The sequence below is a fragment of the Trichosurus vulpecula genome, chromosome 5 (assembly GCF_011100635.1).
Source record: "Trichosurus vulpecula isolate mTriVul1 chromosome 5, mTriVul1.pri, whole genome shotgun sequence".
NCBI classification, from domain to species: Eukaryota; Metazoa; Chordata; class Mammalia; order Diprotodontia; family Phalangeridae; genus Trichosurus; species Trichosurus vulpecula.
This window is the reverse complement of record NC_050577.1, coordinates 39,221,446-39,234,778: the sequence shown is the minus strand read 5'-3', so window position 1 is coordinate 39,234,778 and position 13,333 is coordinate 39,221,446. Positions and strand designations below refer to the sequence as shown.

The following is a 13,333-nucleotide window of genomic DNA, read 5'->3' as shown; positions in this document are numbered from 1 at the left end:
AGCCTGACAATCAATTTTGCCTCAAGTTGATTAAAAAAAAAATCACTTTATGATAGCTATGCATGTCCCCGTCAGAGAAGACAAAAAATAATGGAAGGCTAATAGTTACAAGCCTAACTATAAATTTAATTTACTGAAATAGGAATTTCAAATCACATGGAAATTGTGAAATAATTTAAATATCCTTTTCTAGATTATTTTGCTTTATCAGTGTTACTTAAAGCTGGGAATCATGGTGAAGATAATAGAATTAGTCTAAATTTAGTTTCAGTAGAATGCCAACAATATTCAGTTCCCCAAGCATTTATTAAGCACCTACTACATTCAAAACCCTATACTAGGTTCTGGGGATACAAAGATAGAAATAGCCCCTCCTCTAAAGAAAATTAGGAGGGAGAGGCAGAGTTGGGAGAGCAGAGATTACAGTATTGACACAGATCAGTGAATAAAAAGTATTTAGGTGAGTATTTAGCCCAGAGGAGGTGGCACCTGAATTGAGCCATAAAGGAAGCCAGAGACTCAAGGTGAGGAGGGAGTATATTCCAGGTGTTTTAGACAGCCCATGCCAAGGTACAGATGAGCAGGAGGTGGTGGGTCCAATTCATTGAATATGTAGTGGTCCAGTTTAGTTAGAATATGGAGTGTGGAAAGGGGAGAAATGAGAAGGATATCTGGGAAAGTTGGCTAGATAAAGCTGTATGGTGGGGGGCTTTAAATGCAAACTAAGGGGTTTGCAGTAAGGACCTACTAAAGAGCATCTGAAAATAAGCACCGCCCTGCGACCTTACAGAAATCCATCTTTCACAGCTGGAACCTTTTCTGGTCCAGGACTCAATTGTGATTGTTCTCCCATTCCTTTGTGATTGGAGTAAGAAGAAGCTTCCCTTTAAGGCAGGGAAATTTTATTTTCATACTTTCTTGGACAGTGTCTGAAACATCCTGCTGGGCAGTTTTCAGAATACTGTGATACTATGGTATGATTATTTCTAGTATGGAGTTATATTAATTCTAATTAACACATACTTATCAAAGACACTACCATCTTCTGGCTTTCACACCTCATCCAGGTCTGAAACCTCATTGTTATCCCCATCTCCTCGTTCTTGCCCTATGTATCCAAATCTTATCATTTCTACCTCCACAACACTTCTATCTGCCCCTTCTCTCCACTACCACTTCCAGTGCCATAATTCAGGCCACTTGTCACCTTTTACTTGCATCCTGACAATAGCTTCCTAACAGATCTCCCTACCTCAACTCCCCATTCCAAGCCAAATAGCTGTTAAATTGATTATGACTATGCCATTCCATCCTCCACCAGATTCCAGTGGCTGTTAACTTCAGGGTCAAATAGAAAGTAATTTGGCATACACAGTCTTCTTACACTTTACTCCTGTATGAGCCAGTAATACCAGCCTCCTTGTTGTTGCTCACACACGACCCATCCTTTATGCCAGGCCTGGAATGCTCTCCCTCACAAACTCTGCTTCTTAGAGCCTCTGACTTTCTTCAAGACTCAACCCAAATATAGCCTTCTGCCGAAAGCTGTTCTCAGTCCCTCTAGATCAGGAATGGGGAAACCTGCAGCCTTAATGCTCTAGATGCTAGAGCCTTCCCTTGTAAGGTTTCCTTCCATCTATTCTCAATCTTCATGTACATAATTATTTACATGTCTCCCGAACTGGAATGGAAGCCCCGTGTGAATAGAGACTGTTTTCCCTTTCTTTCTACACAATTCTTGGCACCTCATAAGCACTTAATAAAGTTTTGTTGACTGATGGATAAATCTGAAATTAGCTTTTTGTGTGCTTAGTTATATGAAACTATTTACAATATGTTTTAAATTTATAAAAATGCCAAAGGTAATTGACTTCGAGGTCTATAAAATATTTTATAATATGCTAGAGCATGTTATATTGTTTGTGTCAAATTTCAATATATAATCTTTTTGTCTTTGCAAAAGCATAATTTATCCTCAAAATAAGAAAGGTGAACCAGAGTATAATCCATGTGGAAAATACATGGTAAAACTTCACATTAACGGTGTTCCAAGAAAAGTAAGTATACTTTTGGGTTGACTAGAATAATACTGGAGTAGATAAAATTGAATGCATTTTCACTTTTTCTTTGCTTCCTTCCTTTTAAAATTCCGAAGGTGATTAAAAAAAAAGTTTCGAATGAGGCTTTTAAAATGTTTATATAGATTACAGTAACTTAAGTTATGGATAGTATATAAGTTCTTGACACTAGCTTTGATCAGTATTGGTAGCTAAAAATAAAGTTAGGATAGTTAAAATCCATTTTTAAAGATATTTATAGAAAAAAAGTTCCAGTTAATTACAAAAAAAAAAAATTTATAAGTAGTATTTGAAAGAACATTTGAGTTCTAATATAATGTCCTGATATAGTAATGCTTAAATGAACTTTCAGACAACATACCTTAGTTATTTTAAAAATATCCATTGATCTAAAAAGAAGTGAAACACTGTAATTGTGACAACCCATTGTGTTTGTGGAGAAAAGATCCTCCTTCCCCTTTTAACCAAGAGGTAAGGAACTCCCAGGGCAGAGAGTTGGATACTTTGGCAGACAACAGTCACTGTGGCCCTTGTCTTGGCTTACCGTTTGGGGTTTTTTTTGGTTACTAGGGAGAGTTCACTTGCATGGGAAAGCAAAGTTACTGTGAAACATGAACAGAAGGCATTATTAAAAATACATTTTTTTCTGTCTACATTTGTGGCTGGCTGGATCATTCTGGCTGACCAGTACCATGAATCTATTTGGCAGTTTGGAAAGATCAGTTTGTTTATAAACAGACACTATGGTTTTAGAAATCTCTAAAGCTCTGTTTTCTTTTTTTTTTTTTTAAATAGACCCTAAGTGCTAAATTACCACTGCTAAGCCTATACCCAAAGGAAACCAAAGAAAGCGAAAAGATGCTATATGTAAATATACTAAAAAATTTTTATAGCAGCTGTTTTTGTGGTGGCAAAAAAATGGAAATTAAGGGGATATCCATCAGTTGGGGAATAGTAGAACAAACCAGATATTTAAATGTGGTAGGATACGTTTGTGCTATAAGAAATGAGGAAATAGATATTTTCAGAGTGGCATGGAAAGACTTGGTATGAGCTCGTACAGAGAGAAATGAGCTCTGATGTCAGTATGCTAAAGTGCTGAAGGAGGTGATAACGATTTGTACAGTCACAACACTGTAAAAAACAACCTGGAAAGCTGTAAGAACTGTGTTCAGTGCATGACCATCCTTGATGCCAGAGGTCCCAGGGTGAAGCAGTCTGCCAACCTACTGACAGAGGGGTGGTGGATTCAGGGTGCAGAATGTGGCATGTGTTTTTGAACATGGAATTTGTTTTGCTTGCCTTGCAAATTTGTTACAGGGAATTCGTTTTTCTTCCTAAATCCCCTCCCATCGTGGGGAAGGTAGAGGGAATGAGTGGGAAAGAATAGATGTCTATAATTTTCTAAGTTTTTTTTTTTTTATTTCTTTCAGAGACTTTTAGGTATGTATTATACAGGACCATTGCTTTCTTAAGGTGCTACATGTAGCTAGTTACTTAAAAAAAAACATTAAGAACAGTTTCTCTATTCAGATTACTAGATAAATTGTTGATGACAGCATCTTACTGCATAATATTATTATTAAAGTGATGTTCACATTAATGCTTTCTAGATTATTTTATAAACTAAACTAGAAGTGATGTTATGTAGAGATTCTCGCCTACTGGTATCTTCTAGAAGGATGTTACTAGTTTTTAAACCTTGAGTAACATGTTTCTTTCATTTAATTTGTGTAGAAAATAAAGGATTGTTTTGTAACATTGATAAACAGAGAGTAGTTATCGATTATTCAAATAGTAAGGTCCTTTTCTGTATTTCACATAAAATGCTATTTCCAGGAGTCTGTTAATTGTGATGGATAATAGCTCTGGACATTTAACTGATTGAATTGACCAAATATCTCTTGCTTTGCTTAGCTTGTGGGATCAAGTGAGACATTACCTAAGATTATATGACTGTTTAGGCTTTAAGAAAATGAAATTACCGATGTCTCATTTCATCACTGGGCAATTCTATACTTTTTCTTTTTAATGAACAGCCTTTCTTGGCACATAAATAATTTTTATTGATGAGATAGATTTTTAAAAATTTTGTCCAACTGTAACTATAAAATTAATTTTAATTTTTTTCTTTTCCAAGGTGATAATAGATGACCAGTTACCAGTTGATCGAAATGGAGAACTACTCTGCTCTTACTCTAACAACAAAAGTGAATTGTGGGTCTCTCTCATAGAAAAGGCATACATGAAAGTCATGGGAGGATATGATTTTCCAGGATCCAATTCAGTAAGCATCAGATGGTTTGAAAGCATAATTCTAAAGGCACAATATCTGAGTATAATTTTCTTCCAATTTGGAAAGCTTTAAAGGAAATATTTCATTTAAAGAAAAACTGGAAATAAAACACTATTTAACCACGGAAAAGTAATACAAAGTATTTTAAGAATTCAGATTTCCTTGTATTACAGTGGCTTATGGATGTAGATCCAGAATTGAAAAGAAAAACTTAAAAATTTTGTTTACTTTGTGAAAATTTTCTGTCAAATTTTCTGCTTTTCAGTCATGCCTGACTCTTCATGAACCCATTTTGGGGTTTTCTTGGCAAAGATACTGGAGTGGTTTGCCGTTTCCTTCTCCAGTTCATTTTGCAGATGAGGAATTGAGGCAGACAAGGTTAAGTGTCCCAGGGTCACACTGCTAGTAAGTGTTTGAGGCCAGATTTGAACTCAGCAAGATGAGTCTTCTTGACTCCAGGCTAGGCACTCTGTCCACTGTGTCACCTAGCTGCCTGAATGGTGCAGTGGATAGAACACCGAGCTTGGAGTTAGGAAGACCTGAATTCAAATGTGGCCTTAGACACTTACTCACTTGTGACCCTGGGGAATTCACTTAATCCTGTTTGCCTCAGCTTCCTCATCTGTAAAATGAGCTGAAGGATGTGTCAAACCATTCCAATATCTTTGCCAAGAAAACCCCAGATGGAGTCACGCAGAGTTGAACATAACTGAAAAAAAAGATTTTCTAGTTATTAATTAAAAAAAAAGTTTGCCTTTGCCATTGAGAATCTCTGGCTGTACTCCTGAATTAGTTGATGCTTAGAATTCAGCAGTGGTGACACTTCTCTTAGCAGATGCATCTCCAGTTCTCACAGGTTGCTTCAATGAAAGATATTGTTGCCCTTCTGTATCATTTTAAAGTATAAGATTTTAACATGGCCATTAAAAGCAGCCCAGTCACAGGGTCTGTTATCTCTACACTGTAGATTTGTCAGAAAAGAAGCTAAAAGTTCAGTAGCACTTAATGGAAGTATTCAAATATAAATTAAACTGAAAGATTCCTGGCTAATATGTAAGAAGTATTCATTTAAGTCTTATTCATGATGCCTTCTGGTGTTGTGGATGAGACCATGGATTCTGGAAAGTTATGGGAGCAGAAAACCGGCTCTCACTGGTGGCCTGCCAAGCTCAGAAGACTTCAGGCATGGCCTGGGGGCAGACTGTCTCTCATCCATTAACCGGCCTGAATAAGTTCAGAGAGGCTGGTCATCACCAGTGCCCACAGGATAAGGAATCAAGTGAGACAAAGCCATTTGTATCCTACATGAGAATAACATCTAGCTTGTCCTTGCCTGTTTGCCTTCTCTTTAATATGCAATCACTTGAAAAAATATTTACTAGTTCTCTACCACGTGCTTAGTACTTTGATCTGCAATGTGGAGTGTTGCCACAAGGAGATCCAATAGTGAAATTGGGGAGATGAGATGTATGTATATGAAACAAGTATTGAACGAAATTCTGTATGTGTCAACATTCTGTATAAACCTTTAAAAGTTCTAAATTGTGCAGTACAAACAGTTGAAGAAGAAAGTATTACTGTTCTAATTACACATTTCAGATACTAAGTGCAAAAGGATCTGGAAAAAACCACATTTGTGCTCTGGAATCATTAGGTGATCCTCAGTAGAGGCAGAATGTAACATGAGCTTTGAAGGATAGGTGGGCATGGATAGGAGGAAAGGCGTAAGTGAGGGGAAATGCAGGACTAAATGCGTGGGAATATTAATGACCATAGTATATATGGTTGGGTGGGACAGCAAGGAACCTAACTTGGATAGACTATTGGTGTACTTTGTGATCCATTGAGCCTGGCCTCCTTTCAGTTCTTCCGGAAAGGCCCTTCATCTCCTGGCTCCAGGCATCTTCACTGTCCTTCACGTCTGGAACTCATATCCCTCCTCATCTCCACCTTCTGGTTTCTCCGGCCTCCAAGTCCCAGCTGACATCCTACCTGCCACAAGAAGCATGTCTTTCATGATTCCCCCTCAATGCTCATGGTTTCTCTCTGATTATCTTCAGTTTATCCTGTATTTAGCTAATTTGTACATACTTGTTTGCAAGTTGTCTCTTACATTAGACTGTGGGCTCCTTGAGGCCATGTACTGCCTTTTGCCTTTCTTTGTATCCTCAGATAATCCCTGGTACTTTGCCCCAGATAAGCATAATGCGAGGCACATAGTAGACACTTAACAAATGCTTCCTGAGTTGTAGGAAATTAAGATTTCATAGATGAGCATATCTTACCAAATAATTCTTAACGCCCTGCTCTTGGTATGTCCCTTTTACCTCATAATCACCAAATCCAGGGAAGAGGACATAGCCTTAAGGACATTTCTGAAAAAACATGTACTTGTGAGGGGAGAGCATTGTTGCTAAAAGAAAGAAATCGTTCTTGGTCTTTACTGCTTAGCAGAGTGGTCATTTTCCCCCTCATACATCCATAATTATTTACGTACATGAGTTCTCTCATTTGATACCAATCTTCCTTTCATAGCTGCTTTCCGTTCTTAAGAGTTCTATGGCACAGTAGATGAGAGGCTTACATTCTGCCCCATGAGCTTTCCTCATTCCACAGGTTCCTCTGTGCCAGCATGACTCAGCTGGTAAGTTCATATAGCATGTCAGCAAACTGAAGCTATTTCATAGAATCGTAGACCCAGAACTGGAAGGGACCTTCTGAGCCCATCAAGTCCAACCCCCATTTTACCAGTGAGAAAATAGATGCCCAGAAAGGCACCTGTTTCTCTACCAAAAAGAATGTTCAGCTAAGTTCTTGCAAGTACATTAATAAAATTCACTAATCCAGTTTGTCTGAAACAGCTTATTGGAGTATAGTGTGGGAAATTTTGTTAACTATTGTGTGTTTATTTTCTTAAACATTTACCGTTACAGTCATTCCCATTTTCATTCAGAGTCAGGAGGGGCAATATGGGAAGTGAGACAAGAAATTGAGACTAAACGTAATTAATTTCAGGTTTGAATTGGGTTCAAGGGTTTTTGAAGTAAGTTAAAGAATTAACTACTATAGTAGTTAATAACATTTACAATTCTCTTTATTGTTTAAAAAACAGATTAATAAACTACATTTCAAATTTACTTAGGACTTTCTTACATCTTTAACAATTTCCGAAATATGCTTATTTTACAGAACATTGATCTCCATGCACTTACTGGGTGGATTCCAGAAAGGATTGCTATGCATTCAGATAGTCAAAATTTCAATAAAGAGAACTCTTTCAGAATGCTTTACCAAAGGTTAGTTATTTTTTCCTTTTTTTTCATGATAATGGAAGCTTCTTAAAGTGTCACTGGAACAAGCTAAAAGTAGTAACACAAAAGGCGAGAGGCAAATGTGTTTTTTTCATATCATTTACTAGTCATATTTTTTAATTCTATGTGCAGGTTCTGTGGTTAAATAGTAACTACCTTCCCATATAGAAGGACAGAGTAGCACAAATCCAGAGGTCATCTTTTTTAGAAGGATATACTTTATTCTTTTTTTCTGAATGTTTTCCCTCAAAATTGTTTTTCTGAGTATATCAATATTTAAAATAATAGTAAAATCAGCATAAGCACATATTGTTTTATTGGGAGGTGGTTTTTCTTTTTGAGGGGAAGAGTTGGTTGAGAAGATGAAGTCTAGAGCACCTTAATACCAGAAGAAGTACACAATGTGATTTTAAAATTGCCCTGAACTATTCTCCAAATTCATAATCCCCATGTGGATGACTGAGAACTGACTATAGTGATGTGTGTTCAAAATAGAAATCTAAGAAAGTAAGATGTGTGAAATAGCATCTTTTTTGAAGTATATTTGGTAATTGACACCTTCATCCTTAAATGTAAGACTTTTGAATATTTGGCATCCAAGTTTGGCTTTCCTTATTAAAGATCACAGTTCTTTGTAGTTCTTAACAAGCAGTTAAAAATCATAAAACAGAGAGTGTAATATAAGGGAAAAGCTTTAGTGTTAGAAAATGTGTTAGGCCATGGGGCAAATCACTTCACCCTCTCGTAACCTTGGGTTGTCATCGGTGAAAAAAGATTAGATGATTCCTAAGACGCCCTTCTGCTCTTGGTGACAGTAATACTTCCTATGTTCATCTTGCTTTAAGATTTATGAAAGACTCATCACACTGAGCCAATATGGGGGTACAAATATGAGTTCCATTTTAGAGACAAGGAAACACTGACTCGGGGACATTATGTGTTGTTTCCCAAATAAATGTTAGAGCTGAGATTCAAACTCTAGCTTTTTGATAGCAAGAACAGCATTTTTTCTACCTCATCACAGTGCTTCTCAGAAGTGAGGCCTTTATTTAAAGTTTGTTGAATTGAACTGAGAATTTCATTCTGTCCATCATATTCTATAAGAGGTGTTAACTTCTAGAAATGCCTTTACTTTTTTTTTTGTTTGTGCATTTTTAGAAAACATTTTGTGGCAATCCTAAATTTGTGAGAATTCCTTGTCCTTAGACAAATAGAATAGTCTTTGATTTTTGTGTGATTTCCCTTAATCACCTCCTCTTTTGATTCTCCTCCAGATTTCACAAAGGGGATGTTCTTATCACCACAGCTACTGGAGTGATGTCTGAAGAGGAAGGAGAGAAGTGGGGCTTGGTGCCTACACATGCATATGCTGTTTTGGATATTAGAGAACACAAGGTTTTAAGTTGAAATATTTGTCCCTTTCCTTTCAGAAAGGTGTTATTGAATGTAAAAGGACGAACAAGTGGTATATTGAAAAATTTTAGACCATGATATTGACAGTAGAGGCAGATGAGATAGCAGGATATTGGATTTGGAGTTGGGGAACCTAGGTTTCAGTATTGAATTCCACCTGTGTGATCTAGGGCAAGTCACCCCTCTGAGCCTCAGTTTTCTTAATATATAAAATTGGAATACAGAAAATCTCTAAAATCTCTTCCAGCTCTCAGTTATCAGCATGGACAGAGTTGAAGAACTTGCCTACCTTTCATGTCATAACTGCTGACCTCCTCACACTGGATATTGTTTTTTTTTTGTTTGTTTGTTTTTTTCCTTTTTTTAATTTATTTAATATATTTAGTTTTCAGCATTGATTTTCACAAGAGTTGGAATTACAAATTTTCTCCCCATTTCTACCCTCCCGCCCACTCCAAGATGGCATATATTCTGGTTGCCCCATTCCCCAGTCAGCCCTCCCATCTGTCACCCCACTCCCCTCCCATCCCCCTTTCCCTTCTTCTCTTGTAGGGCAAGATAAATTTCTACACCCCATTGCCTGTGTATCTATTTCCTGGTTGCATGCAAAAACTTTTTTGTTGTTGTTTTTGAACGTCTGTTTTTAAAACTTTGAGTTCCAAATTCTCTCCCCCATTCCCTCCCTGCCCACCCTCCCTAAGAAAGCAAGCAATTCAACATAGACCACATGTGTATCATTATGTAAAACCCTTCCACAATAATCATGTTGTGAAAGATTAACTATGTTTTGCTCCTTCCTAACCTAACCCCCTTTATTGAATTTTCTCCCTTTCTCCCTTGACCACCTTTTTGAAAGTGTTTGTTTTTGATTACCTCCTCCCCGTCTGCCCACCCTTCTATCGTCCCCCTTTTTTATCTTCTTCCTCCTTCTTTCCTGTGGGGTAAGACACCCAATTGAGTGTGTATGGTATTCCCTCCTCAGGTCAAATCCAATGAAAGCAAAATTTACTTACTCCTCCTCACCTACCCCCTTTTCCCTTCCTAGAGAACTGCTTTTTCTTGCCACTTTTATGTGAGATAATTTACCTCATTTCTCCCTCTCTCAATATATTCCTCTCTTATCCCTTAATTTGATTTTTTTTAGATATCATCCCTTCATATTCAACTCACCCTGTGCCCTCTGTGTATGTGTGTGTGTGTGTGTATACATACATATATATATATATATATATATATATATATATACACATACACACATATATAATATACACATCTACATATGTACATACATAGACACACACACATGTATATATATGCATACACACATATATGTGCATATTCCTTTCAGCTACGATGATATTGAGGTCTCATGAATCATACATATCATCTTTCCATGTAGGAATGTAAACAAAACAGTTCAACTTTAGTAAGTCCCTTATGATTTCTCTTTCTTATTTATCTTTTCATGCTTCTCTTGATTCTTGTGTTTGAAAGTCAAATTTTCTATTCAGCTCTGGTCTTTTCACTGAGAAAGCTTGAAAGTCCTCTATTTTATTGTAAGTCCATATTTTGCCTTGGAGCATGATACTCAGTTTTGCTGGGTAGGTGATTCTTGGTTTTAATCCTAGCTCCATTGACCTCCGGAATATCGTATTCCAAGCCCTTCCGTCCCTTAATGTGGAAGCTGCTAGATCCTGTGTTATCCTGATTGTGTTTCCACAATACTCAAATTGTTTCTTTCTGGCTGCTTGAAGTATTTTCTCCTTGACCTGGGAGCTCTGGAATTTGGCGACAATGTCCCTAGGAGTTTTCTTTTTGGGATCTTTTTGAGGAGGTGATCTGTAGATTCTTTCAATTTCTATTTTACCTTCTGGCTCTAGAATATCAAGACAATTCTCCTTGATAATTTCTTGAAAAATGATATCTAGGCTCTTTTTTTGATCATGGCTTTCAGGTAGTCCAATAATTTTTAAATTATCTCTCCTGGATCTATTTTCCAGGTCAGTGGTTTTTCCAATTTCACATTTTCCATTTTCACATTTCACATTGTCTTCTACTTTTTCATTCCTTTGGTTTTGTTTTATAATATCTTGATTTCTTATAAAGTCACTAGCTTCCACTTGCTCCAATCTAATTTTTAAGGTAGTATTTCTTCAGTGGTCTTTTGGATCTCCTTTTCCATTTGGGTAATTCTGCCTTTCAAGACAATCTTCTCCTCATTGGCTTTTTGGAGCCCTTTTGCCATTTGAGTTAGTCTATTTTTTAAAGTGTTGTTTTCTTCAATATTTTTTTCAGCATTTTTTTGGGTCTCCTTTAGCAGGTCATTGACTTGTTTTTCATGGTTTTCTTGCATCCTTCTCATTTCTCTTCCCAATTTTTCCTCTACTTCTCTAACTTGCTTTTCCAAATCCTTTTGGAGCTCTTCCATGGCCTGAGACCAGTTCATGTTTTTCTTGGAGGCTTTTGGTGTAGGCTCTTTGACTTTGTTGACTTCTTCAGGGTGTATGTTTTGGTCTTCTTTGTCACCAAAGAAAGATTCCAAAGTCTGACACTGAACCTGAGAGTGTTTTCGCTGCCTGGCCATGTTCCCAGCCAACTTACTTGACCCTTGAGTTTTTCGTTGGGGTATGACTGCTTGTAGAGCAAGGAGTACTTTGTTCCAAGCTTGCGGGGATGCGCCGTTGACTTCAGAGCTATTTCTATACAGCCAGCTCTGCCACACCAGCACTCCTCCTTCCCCAAGAACCACCAACCTGGACCTGACACAAATCTTAAGCAGGCTCTGCACTCCTCTGTGATCCGCCACTTAATTCCTCCCACTACGTGGGCCTGGGGCTGGAAGTAACTGCAGCTGTAGTTCTGTAGCTGCACCACCCCCGCTGCCCCTGGGGCGGTGGCTGAACCGCGAACTCTGTCCCCCACAGCTTTTCCCACTAACCTTCTCTGTTGTCTTTGGTGTTTGTGGGTTTAGAAGTCTGGTAACTGCCACAGCTCACTGATTCAGGGCACTAGGGCCCGCTCCACCCGGCTCCCTGTCTAGTTGGTCCTGCCGCCACCCACGCTGAGCACTGCTCCCCTCCCCTCCATGCGCAATGGACCTCATCCAGCGACCATCCAGGCTGTACTGGGCTGGATCCCTGCTTCCCTCTGCTATTCTGTGGGCTCTGCAGTTCTAGAATTTGTTCAGAGCCATTTTTTATAGATTTTTGGAGGGACCTGGCAGGGAGCTCACGCAAGTCCCTGCTTTCCAGCTGCCATCTTGGCTCCGCCCCTCTGGATATTGTTAAGGGAAAGAAATAATAGGAAATAAAATGTCATGACAGACAGTTGAGAGCCTGGCCCCTGAATTCAGACCAATTCATTAAATGTTTAAGTACCTGCTGGGTGCCAGAGATAGAAAAACACAAAATAATTGTTGCCATTAAGAGGCGTATGTTCTATTGGAACATATAACTTACATGGAGAAATCCTGTAAACACAAAATGATTGGAAGAGGATTGCTCAGGGACATAGGGAAAACCTCCATGAAAGCCAGGACAACATTTTTACAGAGATAGTAAAACGATCATAGCCAGGTTTTCATTAAGCATCTGTTCTATTCCAGAGAAGCAGTAGCCTGGCTTCATTGGATCTCTTTGCCCTTCCTGTTTTTCTTGCTCTTTTGAAATTATGTAGTTTATGGTGATCCGCCATTCTCCTCCATAAGTTCTTGCATGGGAGGGTATATTCTAAATCAGTATTACCTTGGCTGTCGTGTTTCTCTCCTTTTTGATTTTTCAGCCTCCTTGTTGATTTCCTTACATCAGTTAAACTTTTTGGGAGATAGATAGTGATAGCATGTGCCTAATTAGTATTTTTGTTCTACATCCCAGTTTTTAGCCTCAACAGCTTGCTTAAATAGATCAGATTAGAGCTATTTTAGTTGCATACTTTATTCATTTTTATTTTTCTAATAATTTAGTATTGATTTTGATCTTTGCTCTAATTAGTTGATTGTCTTTATACAGACGACTGATTCAGAAATGATTTCCATTTCAATAATCAGTCATTTCTTATCAATTTAATGTTGTCTGCTGTTTGGGGCACTCAGTATGTCCAGTGCCTCCCAACTTTTTTATTGAAGACAGTATTTATGATAAAAGCATGAAGTTTCTGCATATCAGTCTACAAATCTTTGGGCTCTTTCACTTCGTTGCTTAATCCTTAGCCATATTTCCCAAAATTTTTCATCCTCT

At 37.8% G+C, this 13,333-nt stretch overlaps 1 protein-coding gene across 3 annotated transcripts in view; it reads left to right on the top strand.

Annotated features, from left to right (window-relative positions):
• Positions 1-13,333, top strand: part of CAPN7 (calpain 7) — a 43,738-nt gene that overhangs the window by 17,875 nt on the left and 12,530 nt on the right. For all 3 annotated transcript variants that reach the window (XM_036760004.1, XM_036760005.1, XM_036760006.1), the window contains exons 9-12: positions 1,964-2,057; positions 4,219-4,365; positions 7,564-7,670; positions 8,960-9,080. In XM_036760004.1, the coding sequence (XP_036615899.1) occupies positions 1,964-2,057; positions 4,219-4,365; positions 7,564-7,670; positions 8,960-9,080 (469 nt within the window). The remainder of the gene's footprint in view (positions 1-1,963; positions 2,058-4,218; positions 4,366-7,563; positions 7,671-8,959; positions 9,081-13,333) is intronic.